General features: G+C 36.2%; 1 protein-coding gene and 1 long non-coding RNA gene across 5 annotated transcripts in view; one reads left to right on the forward strand and one right to left on the reverse strand.

Moving 5' to 3' along the window:
- LOC121143258 overlaps positions 1 to 7,174 on the forward strand; it is a 48,958-nt gene extending 41,784 nt beyond the window's left edge. Inside the window, exon 4 of the long non-coding RNA XR_005880453.1 lies at positions 6,896 to 7,174. This is a non-coding gene — a long non-coding RNA (uncharacterized LOC121143258). The remainder of the gene's footprint in view (positions 1 to 6,895) is intronic.
- The window catches only part of Tdrd3 (tudor domain containing 3), a 134,151-nt gene that overhangs the window by 20,130 nt on the left and 87,983 nt on the right, over positions 1 to 26,038 (reverse strand). For all 4 annotated transcript variants that reach the window (XM_005070920.4, XM_013114079.3, XM_005070919.4 and 1 more), the window contains 2 exons: positions 23,427 to 24,280; positions 17,790 to 17,915 (listed from right to left, as the gene is read on the reverse strand). In XM_005070920.4, the coding sequence (XP_005070977.2) occupies positions 17,790 to 17,915; positions 23,427 to 24,280 (980 nt within the window). The remainder of the gene's footprint in view (positions 1 to 17,789; positions 17,916 to 23,426; positions 24,281 to 26,038) is intronic.

Genomic DNA, 26,038 nt, shown 5'->3' on the forward strand with positions numbered 1-26,038 from the left:
AAACAGAAAAAAAAAAAGAGAAAGGAAAAGGTTGGCTGATATTTTTACCCTTTATGAAACTCCTGCCTACTCTTGAGAAACACCAGCTAGTACTTCTACCAACCCTCATCTTCAATAACACAGAAATGCTCTTTTAGAGAAATAAGGAAATTCAGTTGGCTCTTTATGAAAACTAACACTTGTTGAAAGACATCTTGTCAGACAAATTTATACAAAAAATAAGATCACACATATATTTCATTGAACTCACATACAAGTTCTTTAATGAGTGAGGTAGCATTTAATCCTATTCAGAGGTCAACTGTAGGATTATTCTCTGTGGTTTCAAAAAGTGCCAAAGCTAAATATCAGTCCTTCAACTTAGTAGTGTAAAGATTTTAGACAAGTTAGTTAATGGCTCAGAGTCTATACGGGCAATTTTTCTAGTGTGTCAAGTGGGTATACAAATATTTACTTCATAGGGCTCCCATACCTATTAAATTAATTAATGTATATCAAGAGTTACGCTAGGTGAAGAGGGACCAGAAAGTGCTACAATGGCAACCATTTTAAACAGGAAAAATTTCTAGCCCTCACATTTTAACCACTATGCCACATTTACTTAAAAAAAAAAAAGCAAGAGCTTATCTATTTTTATATTTATATTTTAACTCATTGTGCTTAAGTTGATACATCTTCCCACTTGATTTCAAACTGTTCAATATGTTAGTTGTTTTTTAAAATGTCTTTCCTACTATGGGACATTTTCTTCGTCATTTTTGAAAGTTAGATCATCTGGAGATAAAGAAGTATCATAAAGATTTTTTTTCAATAGTAAAAGAGAGACATTCTACTTCAAAGAATGAAAATTAGTATACACCATCACTTGATACAAGACAAATACATAGTGCTAGCACTTCCGTCTTAGGTTTACTGAAATCCAGGAAGCAAGCTTTAACCATGTATAACTCCACATCCAAAATGTCTGAGCTGTTTAACATATTATAGTCTTTGCTCATCATCTTATACAAAGAAAGAATAAAAAGGAAATGTGATTATATTAAATATGTTATATTCTGTTGTCATCTAAAAATGAAAATATTTCTCCTTTGTCACCCAGCCATGCCAGGGCCAATGACAGCAAGAACATGCTGGGAAAGCATGAAGTCTCTGGATTCTCTATTTCATCACCTAAAAGTAGAAAGATAAACCAAGTTTATTTATGTGTGTGGGTGTTTTGCATGTTAGTATGTAAGCATGTATTACATGTACCACTCATGTGCAGTGTCTGTGAAGGCCAGAAGATGGCATCAAATTCCCTGCAATGGACTTACAGATGGTTGTGAGCCACCAGGGAGTTTTGGGAATTGAACCTGGGTTCTCTAGAAGAACAGTTAGAGATATTAACCACCAAGACATCTCTCCAGCCTGCAGACATTTTGTTTTGTTTTGTTTTAACATCACCTGCAAATAAAGGTCTTTTTCCTTTGTGCAATTTAGAACTCCTTTCAAAAGAATGTAAGTTGTGTGTATTAAAAAGTGCAGTAAATAGGCAGATATGGTATTACATGTTTGTAATCCCAGCAGCTAGGAGGCGAGACAGGAAGATCAAGAACTCAAGGTCATCCATAGCTACAGAGCAAGTTTGAGGCCAATCTGGGCTATGTGAGACTACTCCAAAATAGGAAGGAAGGAAGGAAGGAAGGAAGGAAGGAAGGAAGGAAGGAAGGAAGGAAGGAAGGAAGGAAGGAAGGAAGGAAGGAAGGAAGGAAGGAAGGAAGGAAGGAAGGAAGGAAGGAAGGAAGGAAGGAAGGAAGGAGATAGACAGACAGACAGACAGACATTAAAAGCATAGCAGATAGGTCATGTGGATTGCAGGGATGGAACAGCCAGCTATTGGTAATGGTGTCCAAATCATGAGGCAATTTGCAAGGGAATGAAAAGAAGGCTCAATGAGAAATCAGAGACTTAAAGAGTTCACGGTACTCTAACAGTACACAACCCTTTTCAGAGTATAGCATCCATGACTCAAATTTCACCTTTTTAACTCTGAAGAAGGACATGTCAGCCTTAAATCTATTCTAAAGGTAGAGGAACAACAACACATTAAAAAAAAAAGTTTGACCATGGTTCAAAACTAGTTTGTTCAAAACCCAGGTCTGGACAGCACTGTCAGTGTAAAGGGCAGGTGCACTTACTGTAGGAGTGGCTGAAAGCATCATGCTTGAGTCAAAGCAGAAGCCATCCACTCACAAAAGCTACAACAAACTGTAGGGTTTCCAAAGCTTGCAGGAGAAATTTAAAGGAAAAAAAAGCTTTGTAACTTTGTAGCCAAAGTCATATTAACTCAAAGGACTATGTGCTCCAAGAAAAACTAATTTACTTTAAAAGGTTCTGATGTTTAGACCTACATGTTAGGGGTCCAGGAAGATCTTCATTTTATTAGTTACATTAAAATAGAAAAGTTGAAGAGGGCAAAAAACAGAATGGTGTAAAGACGCCCTTTGGTTTCCTTCCAAGAGAAGGAACTCAGGACAGATGCTCAGCTCTTAACGCATCAGCAGCTGCCACTGCAGTTTAGAGCATCTGCAGTTTAGAGCATTGGACCTCCCTCATACAGCAAGTGAACGTCAGAATGGTTGTTCCTCTCCAAGCCTTTAAGGAAAACAAGAGGAGGAACGGGCAGTGATCAAGAACCCACAGACTAGGCATTTCAATCTGAAAAGATGTTCAGAGAGCAGCTTCTATGCTGCTTATGAGTTTCTTATAAATTTTAGGACGGTTTATATAAGTATAAACCTTGAATTTTAAGTAGACACGTACATTAATACATCAATAGCACCCAGATGCTAAACTTATTCATACAGAACATAAACAACCCAAAGCTATCTATACTGAACACATTCCATTTTCACTCAATTAAGACACCCTGAATTACCAACTTTATCCTTAGAAGCTATGGCATCTACACAAATTAACATAAGAGCTAATTCCATAAAGTGAGATAGTGTTAGTAGCTCCTAGATGTAAAGTTCTAATCTTTACAATATCAGATACAGTGCAGTCACTTTTTCACCTAAGAGTTTGAGCTAGTCTATTTTACCCTAGTGAGTTACAGAGATGATGAACCTAACACATAATGTCAAACTAACCCTTACTTAGCATTTTCTACTAACAAAATTATTTTTGCAACCAACTCACATCAGTAACCAAAACAGCACTGAAGAGAGAGGAAGAACTTAATAAGGAAGCACCATGTTGGTTTTTCTTCCAATGAAAAAAGTCATCTTTTCAGCGACAAGTCATATCATACCAACACATCAGACATACGAATCTTACTAAAAAGTCCTTTCAAGGTAAAACTTTTTCTCTTCCTTGGTATCTGCTAAGATGAAGCCTAACTCCTTCATTACTACTAGAAAAACAAACAAACAAACAACCAGGAGTCAAGTTCACCAAGGCAGGAACTTTCAGAATAGATTCTTTATGTTTACGATTCTCAACTCTAAAGTATTTACCTCCAGAAGCTTAGATGAAGACAAATAATTCTCTAATGTGTAACTAATGCAAGTTCCTAAATTGACTCAAGAATGTGTCACTCTGGTACATGTTAAGTAAGGGAGGTTACCTTGTAATTTAAAAAAAATCCCATATTTACTATTTAAAGAGTATTAAAACATTCAATACCAAGGTCTATGAGATAAGTTCTTTTCTAAGTTCTCTGGTCTTCATGTAAGAATATGTCAGTAGTTCTAATCTATGGGTCATGACCCCTTGATAATCAAACAACCCTTTCACAGGGGTTACATATATATCCTATGTCAGATATTCAATTATGATTTATAGCAGTAGTGAAATTATAGTTATGAAATAGCAATGAAGTAATCTATGGTTGGGAGTCACCACAACTTGAAATATTTAAAGCGTCCCATCATTAGGAAGACTGGGCAACTGTTATTAGTTCTTACTTTTTCTTCATGAAAGAGGCAATAATAAACAGATAAATCAACAGGCTATGCTACATTTCATGAGATTAACGGTTTTGTTTTGCCTTGGTTATTTATTTGTTTATTGCTATTGATTATGAGATGGGTTTCATGTTACCTAAGCTAATCTCAAACTGTTGAGCTCAGGTCACCCTCCTGTCTCAGCCTTCTTAGTGAAAGGATATGGCATGCATTACCAGTAATTTCCCATCTTATTTTCTTACTCCTTTAACTGAAGTACTGCCCCCCACAAAGGAACAATAAATATACCAAATATCAGAATTTAATTCAGCCCCTCCCCCAATACACATGGACACCTAACATTTGCCATTGAATGTGTTATTATCTGGCATCAAGACGAGCTCAAAAAGATACTATATGGGGCTGTAGAGATGGTTCAGAGGATAAGAGTACTGGCTGCTCTTTCAGAGGCCAGTGGTTTGGTTCTTAGTATTCAAATGGTGGCTAACAGCCATCTGTAATTCCAGTTCTGAGGGATTTGATGCCCTCTGCCGGCTTCCTCAGGCAATTTACACATGCATATACATACATGGAGGCAAACTACCCATACATATAAAATAAAATCTTTAAAAGGGGGCCTGAAGGATGTTAATGTTCTCAGGATTATATTAATATTACTAGCAAATTCTGGAAATCTATTTCCAGAGGCAATTTCTAAAAACTGAGTTTTGCTGATGCCTTTGGGCAACAATATGCTCATTAGGCTAGAGAGACTTTTAAAAAGAGTTCCCAGTGGAAACCTCCACTGGAATCTGGATGAGTGGCAGACAGATAGCTTGAGCTTAATAAACACAGAAAGGTTGTCTTGTTTGTGTATCAAGTATTCTTCAGGCAGGTATGAAAGGACCATAAACTGAGGGGTGAACTGTCAGAACAATTCTTATTCAATCTGCCTTTGACTTTTCCAACTGAAGACATAATGAAAAATTCCAGAAGTTATAAGACTATATATATATATATATATATATATATGTATATATATATATATATATATACACACACATCAGCTATGTATAACTTTATTACATTAAAACAACTATGCTGATATACTTTCATTCAGGTCTGTAAGTTATTAACATATATCACAGATTTCATTGTGATGTTTCTGGCAGACAATATTTCACTATTTTTTATTGTCAGACACGATTGCAGCTTTCGGGTTCTTGTTGTAAGGATTGTGCTGCGATCCCATTATGATTCCTTACAGACATTAGCAATGACAGAATGACTGGCTTCAAATTTGAATACTCTGATACCTTGGGCAGGGCGGAGATGTCAAAAAGATCTTGTCAATTGAAACGCCTTTAGCACTGTATCAGGGCCCCTATTTTACTACATCCTTTAAATCCTGAGTATTATCATTAAAATTTTTCCATTGATTGATAAATCTAAAACCATGCTGTTAATTGCTTTAATTTGCATTTATCACTAAGTTTTTGTTGTAAGAGATGGCACTGCTACTTCAGGAAGAAACCATATGAAGTGTAAGTCAATGGTTCAAGGCTAAAAAAAAAAAGCAAAAATTTTAATCAAATTTAATCTCATAATGATATGAGTGTTACTGTACTGCATGGCAATCAAGCATTAATGGCAAGCAGTTCATGGTAAATGGCTACTGTTATTTATAGTGCCAGGCTAAGCATTCTTAGATTGTGGAGAAAGTTGAACCAAACAGAGCATCACACTTTCCTATAAGGATCATTTGGTCTGAAGCCAGGTGTGGGATCAAGAAAGCATATTCCTCAATTCCATGCACTTTTTTTTAGCTGAACACCCAGAAAGCAAGCATGTCAATTAAGTTGGGTGAGGGTAAGTCAGGGCTTTCCTAACAGAGGAAGCTATACCATGTAGTCCTAAAAGAGCTGACCAAAGACAGGCATCAAACCTCTTTTCTCTCCTCTACGGATCTCTTCAAGGTTAAGGATCTAGGTTTTCAGTGAGACCACTGAGGATCTTATTTCCACACAGGAAATAAAAGAGAGGAACTTTTCCCTTCAGTTTTCCCAGTCAATCTGCCTAGTAATGGAGGAGGTGGGAATAGAACTGAAAGCCCTTCCCTCTACCTCAATCATTCTCTTCAACACTGTCTGAATCTTCATGCATTAGATTTATTCTCTGAAGTTTTGAAGCATGCAATTCTGAAATGACTAAAGGGAGGCGAGAGTAGGGTAAGAAGGGAGGGCAATATCCCGCAGTCCATCGTGAAGATTAGTCCACTTAGTTTCCCCCACTAAGAAGCATGCAGAAGGCAGGAACAGTGGTTCCAATACAGAGGGGACACAGGAAAGGCACAAGTAGTAAAGTCATCTGGACTGCTTCGAGAAGGCACGAGTCAGAACACAAGACTACAGAGGAATAGGGAAGAGGCCAAGCCTGCACTAATAAAAATGGTCTCTATAGATGTTGGGAGGCTACAAATCACATTTCTGTAGATCATATTTAATCCTCACAACATCCTGCAGTGCAATTGAGACTGGAGATGTCAGGTAACTTACCCAAAGTCACACAGGTAGTAAGTGGCAGAACCGGGACTGGAACCCAGGTCTTCTGATTCCTCCTGTGCAGTCCCAGCTCCCCTGGAGCTGAAGCAGGGGCAAAAAGGGAGGTGGAAGTAATTTGCCCATGGCCAGCCCTGCCCTTTCCCTTCCTTCAAAGGCTGAGCAGAGCAGACATTTTACTCTTTCTGAGACCCTTTCCACCAAATCCCACGGAGAATCTGAAAATGTGTACTAACCTTAGGCTCAAGAATGCCAATAAAAGGCAATGTCCAAAGTTACATCTGGCTAGACTTTGCCAATTAGGTAAAATTCACTGAAATCTCAAAGCATAATAATTGTCACTTTGGGAAACAAAACTTTTTTAACAGCTAAGTTATTTAAAGCTGTTTGCTCAATGCTTTTGTTTTGCAGGTTCAGTTACAGCTTTTAAAATATGTCATAATGATGATTCTGAAAACCGCTGATGAGCCAAGACACCAACCTACCAATAGTACTTCCATGCTGAGAGACCACTTTTCACCCATTTAATCATCTTCACTCGGTGATTATGCCATATTTAAAAACTGTCATTAGAATGAAAAGTCCATGCATTCAGTTTCTTTCATAGCCCACATTAAGTGTTTGACAGAAATATATAATACTTGAATATTACCTATATTATTTTCTAAATTATGTCTAAAATATCTTTAGTGCTGCCTTTTAAAATTAAATTTCTATAACAAAATTTAGACTTTCCATTACCTAGCTTGGAGAATACATTAACTTTTCTTAAGGTTGTGCAATTTAATTTATTTGTATTTCTAACAAAATATGAACAAATTCAATGAGAAATTTTACTTCCTTTTCTAATGGCCTGAGACTACAAGAATACAATTCGAATTGCCTGTACCTGTAGCTACCTTTTCATCATTTCTGAGTCTTTTTGCAGTATGTCTTCACACATTTCAGGCCCGATCATCTTCCTGAGAAGAAGCTGAGTCAAGGGCAAAATAAGCATCTATACAAATGAGCACTGGGGACATCAAGGTATTTATTAGTGCCCAAAGTTGTCAGCTATTTTCTGGTTCTCGAACGATTACTCCTTGTCACCAGACACGAGCTGAAGCACAGTCCTGTCTGAGTTGGAAGGCATCCACCCTAACAGTTAATCACTTGATAGCTTCAAAATGAGAAGCATAACAAAGAGGACAAAAAAAGGGGGGGGGGGCTTGGATAAGCAGGAAGAAGAGGCAGAGAAGGGACACATAAGGTGAAGGGGAATTGTCTAAAAGATATAACAAATATGAAGTATTAACACTACCCTTGAGCTCTTGGTAGGTTTAAGGCTTCTTTCATATTTTAAAATTTTGAAGTCTACTATTCTTTTGGTCATATTATCAGAAAAATTACATTTCTGTGCACTCTTTACTAAACTAAGTCTTTTAAGATAAGTACCTATTATGTTGTCATTCATTAAATGGTACCAGAAATAATTACCAATACTTAAAAAGATGAAATAATGGTCATTTTTATAGTTTGAAGCATACAGAGCTAAACTAAGCTAACTTCTGATGCCATGCTTTGTATAATAAGTTCTTTGTAAATCAGGACTCAGAGGATTGCCCCTAATTACACATCTGAGAAAAGAAAGGATATTCATGCATGATGATTAACATACCAGGAAATGATTATCAAAGAAAATCAGAGTTTTAGAAAGTCAATGTTGGGCTTCCAAGTCTACTTTCTCCAAACTATCCCATTCTTATGGCATGTGTAACAAGAGTGTAACCTGGAACCACGCTAGCAATGCTGCCAGATGGTGTCATTTTAGTCTTACCAGTATTTACCAGGTACTAGAGAGGAAAATGCATCTCTCACTTCACATACACAACTAATCTATCTTTCAAAGAAGTATTTATATAAAAAGAACACAGTCCTTAGTAAAATTCTACCATATGGAGCTGTGATGCTTAGGTTTGGTGTCTAGGAAGGCATCTTTGATACCATAACTTCATTAATTACACAATAATTATTGATCACCTTCTACTGTTTTGAGTTCCAACTTCATTTTTATATGAACTTAAAACTCTGACATTATAAACCATAGAAGAGATAGCACCTCGGTATGGTACACAATCACTGATTATTTACACAATTACTTTTAATTCTACCAGCTGCATCCAACACTAAATTCAGATCACCTTTCTAAGTATCTGAAAAGAGGGTATTTTTAAAAGTAAGAATACCCATCTACCTTCAAAATATCTTACAGATAAATGTTGAAACTGGACTCTAGATTATTCCTTCATCTGATTTAAGCAATGATGCCAGGAAAACAAAGACAAAGAACCCGAGAAGCGAGGGACAAGAGCTTCTTTCTTAGGAGGCTTAAAATAACTTCTACTGAATCAAAACCATAGTACGTGAAGATGTGGGAGAAAACACTAGCCTATATAAAAGGAACCATGTAAATGCTGATACAGAACAGAAGGTCTGATCTCCTGGAGTCCTGTCCTCTATTTACAAGTGCCCAGGTGAAGTAACTGTTTTGGGCTCTTTTTTTTATTTAGTAACCAATGCCAGCTTAACAAAAGAATAGCTTCAGATTTTATCCTATTGGAGAAAAACAAATATGAAAATACCTTACTGCTGAATATATCAACATGGTGGACTATTAGGTCAAGTTTTCAGAAAAAGCATCATTAGGAATGCTATGATGGAAATCTTTCCAAGGGACGATTTCTTAAAGTTAATATATAAAAACTTTCAGAATTAGATAAAGTAAAATTAAAAAAAAATCAATGAGTTCTGAATAATCATATGTAAAATAAAATCTTCATCTTTATGCAATAAAATCCAATCACTAAAGACATAGGACATAAAAAGGGCCATGCATTTTGACCTTTATTTGCAGAAGGTAAAAATCTTATAATGTTGGAGGAAACTGTTTTTATATAGAGACCACATGATCAAACATCTGAAAAGTCACCTTATACTTTGAAAATGAATCTTTACCATCTTATAGATGGGAAATTTGAAAGTTAGCTAGGGAAACATATCCTGTAGGCTTTCTGTATAGGTTCTCAACAAAGGGGAATTAAAGTGTTCCAAGAGCAGGTGACTCTGTGAAGCTCTGTACATTAACTCTTTCTCCTGGTAAACCTAAAGTGCTTATTAATTTGATATCAAATCAAGGAAGCTCTGCAATAAAAAATATACTTAATTATATGACCCATGTGCTCCAAATGTGTTTAAGTACTCATGTTCCCAGAATACAGTTGAGAAAACAGTTGGTCAGACACAAGGAAGCACAAAGCAATGACTTCTGTTTCCTTAGACTGCTCTAAGATGCCTAACTAGAACTTCTCTCCTTGTGTTTATCGTCCAGATCATAGGAGGCTGAAGGCAACTAGATGATACTCACTGTTGCAGCATTTCCTTTCCCTTCTGATTACAGCTCTTAGCCAATGGCAGGTCACTAAGGGGGCTATTTCAGGCCAAAGTCTTGCCAGTAGTTTCTAAGTTTAATAGAGCTAGAAACTTTGCAGCATCAAAATGTTTATCACAAAAAAAGAGAACAAATCCATTTTTTTTTGCCAGAGATATGATGATAGAACCTCCTGCATATGATTCTATAATAAGCAGCATTGTATGGGAAAGTAACAAAAGGGATCAGCCTATCAAAGGATTAAAAAAAGAAAGAAAAAACAACTTATGATAAAAATCAAGGATGTAATCTTTAGGAAACAGATTGAAAACAGACATGGCTAAAAATATATATAATGTTAAGTAAGAAAACACAAATGATTACATAAGAATTAAAAGAAATGGATTACTGATAATTCACTAGAGTATGAAGTTAAATGTGTACCGTATGTCCACAGCTCAATATTGTGAGGGTTCATCCACGTCACTGACTAAGAACTAAAGCTGCACTGAGGGAATTCCAACAGAAAAGAAAATGAGCCTACAGCACAATGAGCAACAATATTGTTAGCTATTCCAGATGGGGTTGAAATGGCCCCCAAATCCACAAGAAGCAAAAGCAGAATTATATTGCTTTAAGTCAAGAAAATCACCTTTTCCAATTTAACAGAATCTTTAAAATAAATTGTCATGTAATACTGTTAAAGCACATTTTCAATATAAGGATGAAAACTTCAGGAACATAGAAATAAACATAAGAAGAATATCACTCAGATTCATTTATTTACTACTAGATTCCCTAGGCAATGAGCATACTAGCAAATATACGCTCCATGTATTTGCAAAAGGATGGTAGAACTCAGAACAATAAGTTCATGGCTTCAAAATGAACAGAAAGGCACTATTTACACACCAACCAACTCTTCAGCTGTTGATCAGGTATCAAAAGGGAAGGTTAGTGCACCTGACAGTTCCAGGGCCTTCAGCTGTGGCCTTTGCCCAACACACCCCATAAAAACTGCTTTGAAGGAAAATGTTAAAATTATTTTCAGTAAACAATAAAGTATCATAAATTAACTCCTTAACCAATATAACATATTCATAAGCCCCCCACTTTAATTTAGCATTAGTAAAGGAGAGACTTAGGTGATAATAGATTTATGTAACATCTCGTAGAATTATTTGGATATGCAAAACATATAATTTTATGCTAACCTCATACATGATATTAATATTTAATTCCAGACATACATTACTTTATAAGCTCTAATTAAAGTTAGCAACAAATCTTGTCATTAAAATAACTTTAAAAGAAAGACACCATAGTCCCTCCACATTACTTCACCTTGGGAGGTATCTCACCTTCAGAAAAAAGAAAATGGATACTTTCACTGCTCAATAAAAGGCATTTCAGACTAATCTGAAACTCTTTGGAAAAGGTCTTATGGCTTGCAGAGATCTCAATGTATTATATCAAAATTTTGACATAACTGTTTTTATAGGTCTTGAAAATAGCATAATTTCAATGATGGAATAAAATTCCTCTGTAAACTATTATACCTGGGTGAGAGCTAAATCTCAAGATTTTCATAATACTCTAGTTTAACTGTCACATCTGAATCTGAGTCTCAAGGGCTATGAATAGTTTTAGGGTGCTGTATTTATGAGTATGGAGTATACCTATGAGGGTATTACACCCTTCCCCCATGGTAGCAGCTTTCTCATCCCCAGGAAAGGGCTCAGGTACAGCCCATACCCTCCTGTAGGAATCACAAGATGATGAGGAATAGCTAAAGAAGAAATAAATCACATTAAATGTAATAAATGTGTTGAAAAGAAGTTTAAAGATGGTATATAATTCACCCGTGGAATAACAGATATGCAGCATGCATGGACAAGGGTTCAATCACAGCATCATAAAAATTAATTAAAAACATTAAAAGGAAACAACATAGATGAAGTTCAGGGTCCATAATTTTAAAGGATGTTTTATGTTCAAACTAGACATACAGTTTGCTTCTGACTTTATACCACAAAAGAAAATGAACACGTGGTAAACTTTGAATGTTTCTCAAAATATAGTGGGGAAAAAAAAAGAAAAGAAAAAGACACACTTTAATGAGTGGCCAAAACAAACTATGTTCTTAGCAGTAATACAGACACTATTTAAGGATTTATCAGCAAGAATAGAAAGTCTATGATCAAACAGACATTTAAACCAAATACTAACTGGCAAAGCCTCACTGTTACATTAATTCCAATCTCCAAGTTAATTTCTATAACAACTGTCCTCATTTTAATTGTCTATTGATCTTTGATACCCTGTACAAATTACATACAGCCTAATTAAATTACTTACATGATCGTGTTCTTATACATTTAAGGATTCCTTTTTAATTCATTTAATTCTACCTATACAAATTCAATTCTCTCCCTTCTCAATAAGTAAGTTAGGGTTTTTGATGTTGCTCGGTTCTTTGTTTAAAAAAGTATTTTTGGTGAAATAACAATTCATGACTTTTTATTAATGCTATTTGAAACTGAAAGGGTAACTTTTAAATGTCCTTTCCAGGATGCTATCATTGAAAAAAAACAAATTTGTGCAAAGTTATTTCAAAACTAAAACTTCAGATAGGGTCTAAGGTAGTAGAGCAAAGAGCTTTACATAATCCAGGGTGATTTTGAATTTGTGAACTTCCTCTCTCAGCCTCCTGAGTGCTGTGTTTTCTGCATATGCCACTAAGCCAGGTTAAATTTTATTGTTTCAATAGGAAACAAAGCCATTCATTGATGGAGAAGTCCTGTGTATATGTTAATAAAGCACTGTTGGCCAATAGGGAAGCAAGATAGGAGGGACTAGGAGTCCAGGAGAACTCTGGGTAGGAGAAACAAAGGGAGTCATGATGTAGCCTGGCAGAGAACTAAGATGTCCGGAACTTTCTCCGGTAAGAGAAATACTTAGGTTAACAATTATGGGATAAATACTTAAGTCAGAGCTAGCCAGTAAGAAACAAGCAAGGCCAACAGCTCCATAATTAATACATAATTAATACAGCATCTTGTGTGTTATTTGGGAACTACAATGCGGCAGAGCCCAGGCAACTGGTGGGGAAAAACCAAAGCGACTGGCTTCTCTCTACAATTCATAGTACAACAGGCTTGCCTAGACTTCTACCTACTGAAGATTGTTTAAGGTCAGGAGTTCAAGACCAGCCTGGACAGCATTGCAATACCTTACATTAAAAAAAACCAAACCCAAACCAAGCAAAAGATGATACAATGAAATAAATAGAGAAATGTATTTTTTATTTTCCATTAGTATTTTGTATGCCCATGTGTGTGTGAGCATGCACGTGCACATACCTGTGCATCTATACAAGGAAGCTGAAGGTAAATGCTTCTGTCTTCTATCATTTTACACTTCAGGTTTTGGGATGGTCTCACAGAACCTCACTAGGCTATAGTAGCTGTCCTGTGAGCCTAGGATTGTTCTGTCTTCAATTCTCAGCCCTGGGATTATAGATATGAAACTTTATCCCGGCCTTTTACATTTTTACATGGGTGTTGGGGAACTAAGTTGAGGTCCTTGTGCTGACACAGCACTTTACCCACTGACTCATTCTCTCAGAAAAAGTATGGTTTTTAACACATAAGTTCGTTGTTGCATTTTCTTCAACAACAATTTTGTCTTCAAACTAAAGTGGAATAAAGAATCATCTCTACTGGTATTTGGCTTTAAGAGTTCAAGAGGTAAGAAGACGACTTACACTGAGGATCCCTGCATATAGCAGATACGTTACTTTTGTGTACAGGGTGGAGATTTTTGTGGGCTTACATATACTACGCACAGAACACTGCCTGCAACCTGGAGGTTTGCAAGAAATATATGTTGAGTAATAAATGACCCCACAAAAACACTTACAGTAGGATGATTACTTTAAAAATAATAACAATCCATCTGTTATTTTGTCAGAATTACTGACCAAGACCATGCGCAATAGTTGTAGCTACTGTCTACACAATGAGATTCTCTGGTTGGAATAACAGCTGAACAGTGATGGTTTTCTGAAAGAAGACACACAGGCTCTGAACACTTTTAAGAGAAAGCTTACATACCAGCACACTCCAAAACATCTCTTAGGACATAAAATATCACAGGATCTAAGTCTTGAAGGCATTTGAAAACTCAAGAGAAAGTAGTGTCCCATGTGTAAAGGAACTACTCAGAAACAACTCCAGAAAAATAAAAGGTGAATCTGTGCAACCCAGCCAACTACTTCACAGGGTTTCCAAAATGCCTGTGGCATCTTTAAACTGGTATCCTCATGGTAGTTTTGGAATTCAAAGGAACCAATTAGGAAGGGCCTGCAGGGCACACCATTAGCAGATTTCCTTGCTAATGTTTTCTCATATAATAGAGAGGATTAAAAAATGTTATGGGTTTTTCCATGTATATTTCCATAATGCATCAACTACTTTGCTAAAACAAGGATAGCTCTATAAGATTTCAATAACACACAAACGAGCACATAGGCATACAATGTGCAAACACAAAATTAAAAAAAATTCTCAAGAAAAGAGAGTATTAGAGGGAAAAATTAGAGCATTTATATAGTTCAAAACAAACTGTAAATGTCACATTACACATGATAAGTAGAAAGTCCACTACATGTTATATATTAAAATAAGACTGATTTTATCTTAATGTATTCTGTTATTGTTTTTTAGATGCCTGTTTGTTTTTATAATGAGAGAAAGAAAGGGTATAGATACAGGTGGAAGGGAAGTAGGGAAGATCTGAGATAGGTGTGGATGTGAAACCAAACAGAATATACTGTATGAAAAAAATCTATTTTTAGTAAAAAAAAAAAGTAGAAAAGAAAAAACAAAACCACCAACAAAAATAAGATAACTTCCTACACTGGTAAAAGGAGCCAGGTGGAATCTAGTTGTAATAAAAACAAAAGTTCAAGGTTAACACAATAGGATGTTTACTAATGTATTAAAGAATAATGTATTCAGTCAAAATCATAACATGTATTTTGAGTAAATTAAGTATCATCCCTGTATATGTCCTAGAAATAAAAAAAGTTGGGCATATCCAGATTGGAAAAAAAAAGAAATAGATATTCATCTGGCCAACATATGTAAGATAAACAACCCATAAACCTCATGAGAAAGACATTAACACTTAGATTTAAAGCATTAAATTTTATTTTAATTTTCCATACAACCGACTATTAACTTTGTCTTTAATACTTAATATTTCATGCTTTTTACTTGATTTATCCTTACATCTTTGAAAAGCAGTACAAGCAACTGTTTTTATAAAGGCTTTTTTGATTTATATGCAAGCTGGTTTTGGTTGCTCTGCACTTTACTTGAAAAACATTTTCACTAAATGATCATTGGTATTTTGGGGAAACTTGGAGATTTTCCAACATATTTGCCAATAATAAACAAGAACCATAATCAAATAAACATACTACTTCACATAAAAATGCAAACACATATATAGTGCAAGAATTTAAAAACTGAAAGTTCGATAATCCACAGTGTAAATGGGTAATTGTGCTAAGGCCCCTTAACAGAGTCTCTGCACCTTTGCAGCCCTATAATTCTGTAGAGTGAGTCAGTCAACTATGGTTGCCTTCCTATTGGTACAGTGGATGTTTTGCTTATAATTTGTAGACCTTTGATTAACATAGCCTTGATACAGTTCCAGCATAGAGAAAGGTGCTCATAGACTGTAACACAAATACTCTCAGAAGGTAAGAATTCTACCTTGCCCCTACATCACATGTACTGACACCTGCATAGATTGTATTGCTGCAGTGGCTTTTTATGTATGTATCTGTGGACACATAGATATTGTTTAAATGGAGCTAGAGAAAGAATTGTTAAGCTGGTGGCATCTATATTTCAAGGAGATGTTTCTCTCATGTAACTACACTTGCAGACAAGAATGGCTGGCCTTTCCCCCAGCAATGATGCCCATGATCCAGTTACATTGATTTATGTTTAAAAAAAAAAAAAAACTTCACGTAGGAGGAAAGAATGGCAAAATCTCCAAAAATGTAGTGATTTTATGCTGTTCTGCAAAAATAGATTAGGCATCTTATTCAAGCTTAAAATACATGAAAATAAATAATAAATGAGTGTTTAACAGAGTGTACTGTGGCTCAGAATATAACCACTGAACCAGTTAAGACATCTGATAAAACCATCATCCAGCTATGCTCACACCAATAAAAATCAAGGTAAGAGCCATGAGGACCATTAAGTCAGAAAAGTAAAAGCATTCAGAACCAAACACCGGTAAATGGGGGAGTTTCAGTGAGGGACAATAAATGTCATCAGGAATGACTGCCCTAGAAGAGCAAAAAGACAGCAAGAAAACTAAAAGAGTAAAATCCACACTTAAGATTTCTGAACATATAAAAACTAAATTACATAAAAATTTGACTTTGAGGGTGACATAAGAGTGCACACCTAAGGATCGGTTTAAGCTCATCCTTGGCTACAGGACTGAGTACAGCCTGGGCTATGTGAGACCCTAGCTTTTATCATGTAAGCCTCTAGATAAAATAAGCATGATATACACATTACAAACATGGCTTTCACTTTGACACTGAATGCTAAAAACAACAGGGAGCATGTAAAATAGCAAGTCATATTCTAGAACTAGAGATTCAGTAAATAATCACTTTTACCACTAGCATTGGATTAGAAAGTATTAACAAAAAGGGGGGAATTAAAATAGCCATTACATGAGATCAAGAAGAATAAAAATACGTGAAATCAAGTTTTACCAAGAAAGGAAAAATATGCATCAGAAAATGATTGGATTTGGGTCTTTTAGAGAAAAACTTTGAGACTTTAGGGAATGAGGCTGAAGGAAGTGACCTCTTAGTAAACCTATGAACCAACAGTAATATCATACTGCAAGCATATGGTAAATTACCTTAGAACATAACAGCTTTTCTTGAATAAGAAGGCAACAAAAATCCATGCCTCTAAACCTGAAGACTGCAATTGGGTTTTGTGCTCTTGCTGTATTTATACTGCAGGATGGGGGCACTAATAAAGACAAGACAGAAAAACCTGAAAACACCAAATCTAAAACAGCTCATGAAAAGACAATGCAGGGCTCCAGAGAAGCCTGGCAGGATGATATATTCTGTTTCATTGTACCATGTTAGGGAAATCACAACAAATTAATGAAAATAGAAAGTGTAGGACACCACTTCTCTATGGCCCTTTGTACTTACATGTAGATGATAATCAGTCTGTAAAAAGTGAAGGAGGTCCTATAAAACATAGGCTCTGTGAGGCTGGAGAAATGCTAACTTATGTGATCAGAGTTGGTATACAGCCTTGACAAACAACTGCCAATACAATTCATCAAGTAATTACTAAGCTGAAACGTTTAGTTACTCTGCACATACACAAGGATAAAGACAAGCATTTGGTAGACAATATGCAAACCATACAAAATTTAAAATGTTTTGTCCTAACTGTAGAGGTACCTAAGGTAACGGACAAAATCATGTATCCAACAGAGACTGAAATTTGACAAATTTGGGGCATAACTTAGCCAAATTTAAAGTAACAATATGAAAAAGAAAATATTCATAAAACCCAATTTTACACATACAAATATTTGGCAAACGTAAACAAAGTTATCTATTTCCATAGCATGATATAACAACACAGTATACACTGGAGTAATTGTAATGCATTTATTTTTGTTCAGATAAAGTTGAAATCTTTAGTTGGAATAGCCACTTTCAAACAAACTCACTTTTCTTCACTTGCAAATTTTGTATGACTATGCCTAATCTTTTAGAGCTATTTCTTTTATTCAAAGTAGCTTTTGTACAGAATTTGGATCACGTACCCATGCCTCTGTTTGAATGGGCTTGATATTGCTTAATAGCACCTCTTCATAGTTTCCATAATCAGTGAATTTAACGACCGCTGTCATACCCGAAGAATGGAGGGCTTCAACTTCTGCTCGGTAAAACTGAGGAAGCAAAAAGAAGTTTGAAATAGGACATCAGTGTTGTCTACAGAGGCAATGCCTACTTTGCCAGGATTTCTTAATATAATCAATGAAATGAGAAAAGATAACAGAATTCATACTCTCCACATCCTTCTAAGCGAGGTAACTCTAAGTCTGTACCGAGAATAAGCTGATGCTTCATTAATATATTTTGGTAATAACTAGTGCATCTCATATAAGTATTAAGTTAATGCCTGATGTTTTCTTTTCCTGTCTGGGTGCTGCTTAGTTTAGAGCAACATGCTGGGCTGTCCTTATCTTAGGCCGTTAGCAAATATTCCTCTCTCTCTTCCTCTATTGTCTGTAGACTCACTATTGTGTTCTGAGTTGTTATGAGTACATGTTTTAATTTTAAGCTTCTCAAATTATGTCAGTTCGCAGTAAGTTCAAGAGTCATACTGTAGCCTAAGAAAACAAATAAGGAAATGCCTTTTTGTGGAACTTACAATTTAATCTTTGGCTCTCATGATTCTGTACAGTAACTAAAAGAGTACAATATATTCCATTTGTCTGGCTTTTAGATTCAACTTTCCAAAACAGCCTTGACATAGAGGCAAGTTTTACTTAAGAAATTCAGCACCAAATAAAGCCATATATTTAATTTCTTTAAAAAAAAAAAAACAGTACCTGGCAGCTTAATAAAGGTTATCCATGTTAAAAAAAAAATTTAATCTACAACACAAAAAGTAGTGAAATACAGCTGAAATGATGTGCCATTTTACAAAGCTGAGAACTTAACAAAGAGCTTCCTGTAAGGATGGAACTCATTAAAGATGAAGAATGTTTAGCCAAGAACAGGATATTCCAGGGAAAGTTATGAGGCCATAGAGATGAATATAGTCAACTAATAGAAGATTTAAACTAATTATGATATGATGTGACTGCTCAAAGAATAACAAGTTAGGATCAATACGTACTAATAGATAATGAGGGATCGACAAACTGTATTGCATGTATACATAAAAGATTTTAAGTAGAATGATCATGTGGTCTAAGACCAGCATCATAGTGACAGCATTATCATTGACAAAGTTGGGAGATCTAAGATTGCTGGTAAGGAAAACAATTTGGAGGTTACTGTTACAATACTCAAGACCAGAGGGAGAAAAAATTTAGCTTTATAGTGTAAAGAAAGATGGAAAATGGCTTCGAATTCTCAGTTCTTCTATGGAAATAAAAGAAGGAATTGTGTGGAACTGTGCAAACATTATCATATACTAGGTGATCGTCTCCAAAACATAATTATAATAAAATTAAGGCATGGTTTCCTAATGGTAGTTATAAACCATTTCTTTTTTTTTTAACTTCTTTGTTTCTATCTAAAACATCTGGAAGTTGTCTATTCTTGACAAGGTATTTAAAATGTGCCCCTTAAGTTAAGTGGCTTTAGGAGGTAACTGGTCCCATCTCTTCACAGAGCGAATAGTGTTGATTTCTATTACCTGAAAGTATAACCTAGACTCCAAAGATGCCCACATACCAACATAAATCAAAGTAGCCACCTTAAAAGACCCTCTAACTGTTCTAAGAATACTGTAATAACTCAACATGTTTTGAATATCAACATAGTTTAGGCCATTATTTATAAACATATTCAATACAGGCAACAAATGAATTCAGCACATTGGACTTTTTTCATATGTTCTTAATACAGTCTTTACTTTGGTTAAGAACCTATTAACTACAGGCTATAACTAGTTGTGAAAACTAACTAGAATGTTTCATTGAAAAAAATTTGTATTTAATCCTACTAGTATGCTGATTTTATAGACAATTATAATTAAGATTAAAATTTTATTAAAAAGTATATCAAGTTATGGGAGGCATTTGGATATCAGCACACATAGCCAGAATTAACTTACACATCCCTTGGTAGTTAGTGCTTACCAACTACTGAGTTATGCTTAGTTTAATATTTAACACTTGATGAAGGAACGCTTCTGTCAATTTCAACTATTGGAACACAGGCAGATCTATTCTCTGCTGCTCCATTAATCTCTGGTTGATCAGATCAATCATATCCAAAGCTTTTATGTCTTTGGAAGTGGACAAGAATACCAAGGAGATACCCTTGCTCCTGAAGGAGGTGGATTTAGATTTGCCAAAGTTACCTGGTGGGTGTTGCTATCATTACTTGAGGCTGATAACTACATTAAGGAAAGTGGGCAGAATATAAAGTAGGTACACAAAAATCAGTACCTTTCCTATGTGCAAAAGAAACATGAAGAGAAGAAAATCGAGAAACCAATACCAGCCACAACAGCCTCAGAATATGAAATAAAATATCTTGAGTCTGAAAGATGGCTCAGTGGATAAGAACACTTGCTGCCCTTGATGAAGAGTTGGGCTTGGTTCCCAGCACCCATATAGTAGCTCACAATCATCTGTAACTCCAATATAGGGGATCTGACCCCTTCTTCTCACTTCCATTGACACCACACACACACGGTCCACATACATGTATGAAGGCAAAACACTCAAGCCCATAAAATAAAAATGACTAAAATTTTCTCAAATAAAATACCTTGCAATAAATCTAACCAAGAAAATGAAAGACACAGTGAAAACCTAAGATACTGAAAATACAAATTAAAGAAGGTTCTAGAAGATGGAAAGAACACCCATACTCATGGATTAGTAGGATTAATACTATTAAAATGGCCATCCTACCAAAAGCAATAGTGTGCTGCTAAATGGACACAGTATTAAAACTGATAGATCAATCTAAAAAGCTTCTGTTTGTAGTAGCTGGTATAGTTGATGGTAACAACTAGCTATGGTTCAGAGATTAAGAGACTTCAGATTGCTTAGCCCTACTGGGAAATCAAATATTAAAACTGTTTTCACAAGCAGCAGGGAGTAGAAAAGGCCTAAGTCAGTAGATGACTACAGGAAAACATTATCTTCTAGACACAGCAGAGAAGTGTATGAACTCATAGTAGTTGTGATAGCTTATACAAAACCTGTGCAAGCTTAGATCACACCAAATTCCAGCAAGGAAAAAATAAGCTGGGCACACAATCCCACTCCAGGCCTTAGAGTTACTGGCACAATCTTTTAAAGATTAAAATTATATCTTAAAATGGGGCATGGAACTAAACAGAGTTCTCAAAAGATGAAATAAAAGTGGCCAAGAAAAAAATACTGGTATAGTCATTATGGAAATTGGTAGCTGCTCCTAAAAAAAAAGAAAATAGATCAATAGATCTTCAGCATGATCCAGCTACATCACTTTCAGGAATATGCCCTACCCTACTATAGTGATACACGCTCACCCATTCATCTATTTTTATTGATGCTCTATGCACAACCGTCAGGAAGAGGAAAATAACCTAGATACCTATCAACTGATGAATGGATAACGAAAATGTGTTATATTTACACAAAAGAATATTATTTGGCTGTCCAGAAAAACATTATGAAATTCACAGGTAAATGGAGGTAACCCAGACTGAAAAAGACAACTGCCATGTGTTCTCCATTTGTGACTATTAGCTTTAAATCATCAGGTATGCATGCTTCATTTGGAAAGCGCAAAGAGGTCAGGAAATAAGTAAGGGTCAGAGGAAGTTGAAAGGAAAAATAAAAGAAGAACAGGAAAGGTTCAATTGGGTGGGAATGGGAAGGCAGGGTTGAGGAGGGAACAAGAGATAAATAATAATAAAGACCTTTTGAAAAAAATTATGTAAACCTAATACTATACTATAAAAGCATTATAAAGTGTGTGCGTATGCATGTACACACACACACACACACACACACACACACACACACACACACACTCGGAGGGTGCGTGTGTTTAAGTAGTTAGCCTATAACAGGGTGCTGATGCCCTTATAGGGCATTTACAAGCTAACAAAAAGCCCTATTCCAAGAATGGGCTACCTCTTTTGGAGTGAGTTCCCATAGGTTATTTGCCAATGCCAATGATTACCCTCCAGAACTGATGATTAGACTCTACTGCTGAAGACAGTAGATACTTAAGCCATAATACATAGAAATGCCAAGCTAGTACTAACCTGAAAGCTTCATTCCTACTGGCTAGTTTTCGTAGTTCTGAAAGGCACTATGCACAATACTAGAGGAGAAAAATAAGCATCGATCTTATCCAGGTTATGAATCCTGCCAACAATAATAATGACTGCCTTGGCAAGACATGCCACAAAAGTGGCATGAACATAATGAGCATAGCCAACCACTTTCTAATTGAATTTAAGGCCCACTTCACAAGTTGCAACCCATTATCAGGACCAAGAACCTGTGGCTGGAGAGCTCATAGTTCCCATGGAAGAACATACTACTGTTAGTCAGCTAAATGGATATAGCATTAGCCCCTGACAGACTGTTATACCCAGCTATCGATTCACATCAGAAAAGCTTCTGTTTGTACGAGATGGTGATTTACACAGAGACCCACAAGTGGCCAAGGTTCAGAGAGGACGAGACTGTGGAATGTTTAGTTCTACATGAGGCATCTATATCATACCCCCATCCCACATAGCTCAAGGATCATGGTGGGAGAGGGGACAGAAACAGTGTTAGAGCCAGAGGCAGTGGATGACCACACCCTGGGGAGGGAGGCTTCACATATCAACTCACAATAGCTGAGACAGCATGCACAAGACCTGTACAAACTGAAGTCAGACTACGGCACTGAATGCAAAGGAGAGGAGTCCCACCGCTGGCCCATGACTGCTGGCAGCCGACAGCTGCTGGGAGAGGGAGAATACCCATGGTAAGCTGACCATACTACAGTCAAAACCCCACACCTAAAGCCATACGGGCAGCATCAATTGAACTTGGGGGGTAGAAGAACATTTTACATAATACATTTAAAAAGCAGGACACAAAGTTGGGTGGGTAGGGAAGGAGGAGTAGATCTGAAAGGAGTTGTGAAAGTTGGTAAATGTAATCAAAACACTGCACAAAATTATCCGTGAACTAATAAAATTAAAAACAAATAGCATTCTGGGTTCCCTGATGCTCGCTGCTCTCCCAGCTCTCACCAGATTCTCATCACTCTACTTCCTTTTGCCTTTTTTCCTGGTCATCTCCTTCCTCACTTCTTTCTTTCCCTCGGAGCCAACTAATGACTATTAACTTATTTCTTACAAGGTGAGAGACTAACTTATATGCTTTTCTCTTTCACAAAAGTTTGCACAACTGAAATGATTTCACCCTTTGGGAATCAGTAAAATTTACAAGAAAGTAAACATCTATAATTTAGAAAATGATAAGTGAAATACAGATGAACTAAGTTTAGTCATTTTAATAAGGTTTCATATATAAGCCAAAGCAAATTCTAAGCACCCACACAAAAAATGTTAAATATTTTTGAATTACACATCTATCTATAAACCTCCATAAGGGCCCCAAGCAGGTATGGTTACAGAATAGATCACACAAATACTTTCTACAGAGTACCACCAGAACACTGCATAATATGCAGCCACGTGTTTCAAACATTCGTACCTTGTTGTCTTCCCAATAAAGTGCAAAACATTCATCTCCTGGTTTCCACATTTTTGCATACTCCACAGGAATAGATGATTCTATCACCTTTTCAGGTTTAATTGGCCCAGATCTTCTTTTGGGCCCACTATTGTAAAATATTTTATCATCATAGGATACAGCTGTGACAGGTCCTGCTGGCTTAATTGGTCCTACGCGTCTTCCCTTGAGTGGCATTTCCGTCTCTCCATTTGGAACACCAACAAAACTACTACTTCGGACAGGATTCTGGTAATCAGTATTCACACTAAAATGTTTTTCAATTTTGAGACCACTAAAAGCTTCATTATTCATTGTCCGTGATTTCCTGTCATAAAAGTGATCAAGATTACCTGTTTGGTTTTCTCTTTTCCCACGCTTTTGATTATTGTAATCTAAGAACTCCTGAGGAAGTGGGTTTTCTTTTGGCTCTGTATACACTGGACCTCTTCCTGACCTGTTTTGCATAGAGTTATCTCTTTTTTTAAAAGCGCCATCGTTGTGCTGAGAACTTAATGGATATGAAGCGTCTTTAGTTCTGTCATATCTAGAATATGGCCTATCACACTTGATCCTCTCTTCTGCCCACACTTCTGAAGCAGAAGAACTGCCAGGCCTTTCAGAGCCTCTATTCCTAGATAATACGCTGCTTTCTAGGGCTGACTTGGAATTGGGGGTGTCTCTTTGAAAACGAGGAGGTTTCTCATTTCTTGGCTGTCTGGTATCATTTCGAAGAAGATGTCTTGATTGATTGCTGCTATCTTTTATCCCGTTCTGCTCAGTATTCGACACTCTCTGCTGTCCTTGGTGAAGGTGCTGTGGCTGTGACTTTGGTTCTAAAAGGTAGAAGTACATCATGCATATTAGGATGAAGACAGCACTGATAGTTGCTTATCTGAAAATTCCTAAATTATACAGGTATAAGGTTACTATTTTAACAACTCCTATCTTCAAATCTTGTTACTTAAATTCTTGGCTCTTCAGAGTTCTGTTTGTCTATCATAAAGTCCGTCCTCCTGGTTAGCACGTTAGAAAAACTAAAGTGATTATTTGAATCAACATAAAAACATTTTAGCAGCTGAACATTTATTCTATGTTAAGTGAGGACATATACACTTTATTCTCTTGTTTCACAAAAATGACTACAGTATTACCAAATACAGTGACTGACCTTTGATGGACACATTTGGTGTTTTCTGTCTGTTTTGACATAAACCACTGTCAGTCAAGATTCAGGACCTTATATATTTCCTAGGGTCATTACATTCCCAAAGATGGGCACTAATGACGTTTGCTTGACCTATTTCTAGCATTGCAAGAAAACTACCCTTATTGCTCTCCAGATAGCAAACACCAACTTAATATGTCTCTATCTGTTTCCAACACTCACTAGAAGCAAATGAGTTGTCAGATAAATTACTTAGGTCAACAAGAATAAAGGAGATGTTTAAAAATGCTAAGTCATAGACTCTAAATCGAGATTCAAAATGGCAAGACAAAAATAAAGCTAATAAAAGAAAACTCAAAAAGTCATCAAAGCAGGTCCACTGGACATGACATGTAAAGTAAAAAAGGATTATTTTCTAGGTAAGTTTCTACATGTAGGCCAACTGTCTATTAATTGTGACAAAAAGAAATACCCAAGGCTTCAAATGCTGGCCAACTATATTTAAAAGAAACTTTCCCCCAAGAATACCTATCTGATAAACATGTTCAAATGTCTTATTTTAATAATCATACTCAATTAAAATGCTTCTTCTTAAAGTTTGCATTTGTGTGTATGGGAGAGGATGTAAATATATTATGTTATGTGGGGGAGGGGAGTGTGCTTACACAGGCCACATGCCCTGGAACTGGGATTACAAGCAGTTTCGAGGGAACTGACCTCAGGTCTTTGGAAAAGCAGCAAGCACTCAACTGTAGAGTCATCTCTCCAGCCCGCTAACTGTTTTGGAGACTTTTTGCTAACATTACATTTTTCTAGGAATACACATTTCAAGCAGAGGGAATACTGGTGACACATATGACGAGCACGCCCATCAGAAAGGCATGTTGGGGAACAAAGTGGCAGTGGCCATGCTGACTGTTCTGGTAGTGCCAGACAAGCAATCTTCACACACTATCATAATGCAGAAACACGGATGCCCAATTAACAAGACAAGGTGAGGTTCTTGTAGCATAAACTGAGAAAAATTCTGTTGCCAAGATAAATCAAATATGAAGACGGTTGATTTGCCATCAGCTAGATATGAAAATGTATTTGGGGAATAGGCTTTTAAGCTTGCTATATTTAGGATTATTTTTTTCTTCTTAAATTATTTTAGTCAGGGTCACTGATATCTATGATGGTCAAAAACATTAGAAAAAAAGTAGGTTATCACGACGGTACCTCAGTGCCCTGGGCTACAGACAGATGCTAAATAAACACAGAGAAAGAAGGTTCAACTAGACTTGATGGCCATGAGATGATTACAAACCAAGAAAAGCAAAGCCTTCTAGGCTACAGCTGGAATTAGGAGGTATATCTTTAGTTAATGGAAAACTGCGTTATTAAAAAAATACCAAAATCTCTCTTTTGGCTTTAGACCCAGTCT

This window comes from Mesocricetus auratus, unplaced genomic scaffold (assembly GCF_017639785.1).
Source record: "Mesocricetus auratus isolate SY011 unplaced genomic scaffold, BCM_Maur_2.0 Super-Scaffold_2245, whole genome shotgun sequence".
Lineage (NCBI taxonomy): Eukaryota > Metazoa > Chordata > Mammalia > Rodentia > Cricetidae > Mesocricetus > Mesocricetus auratus.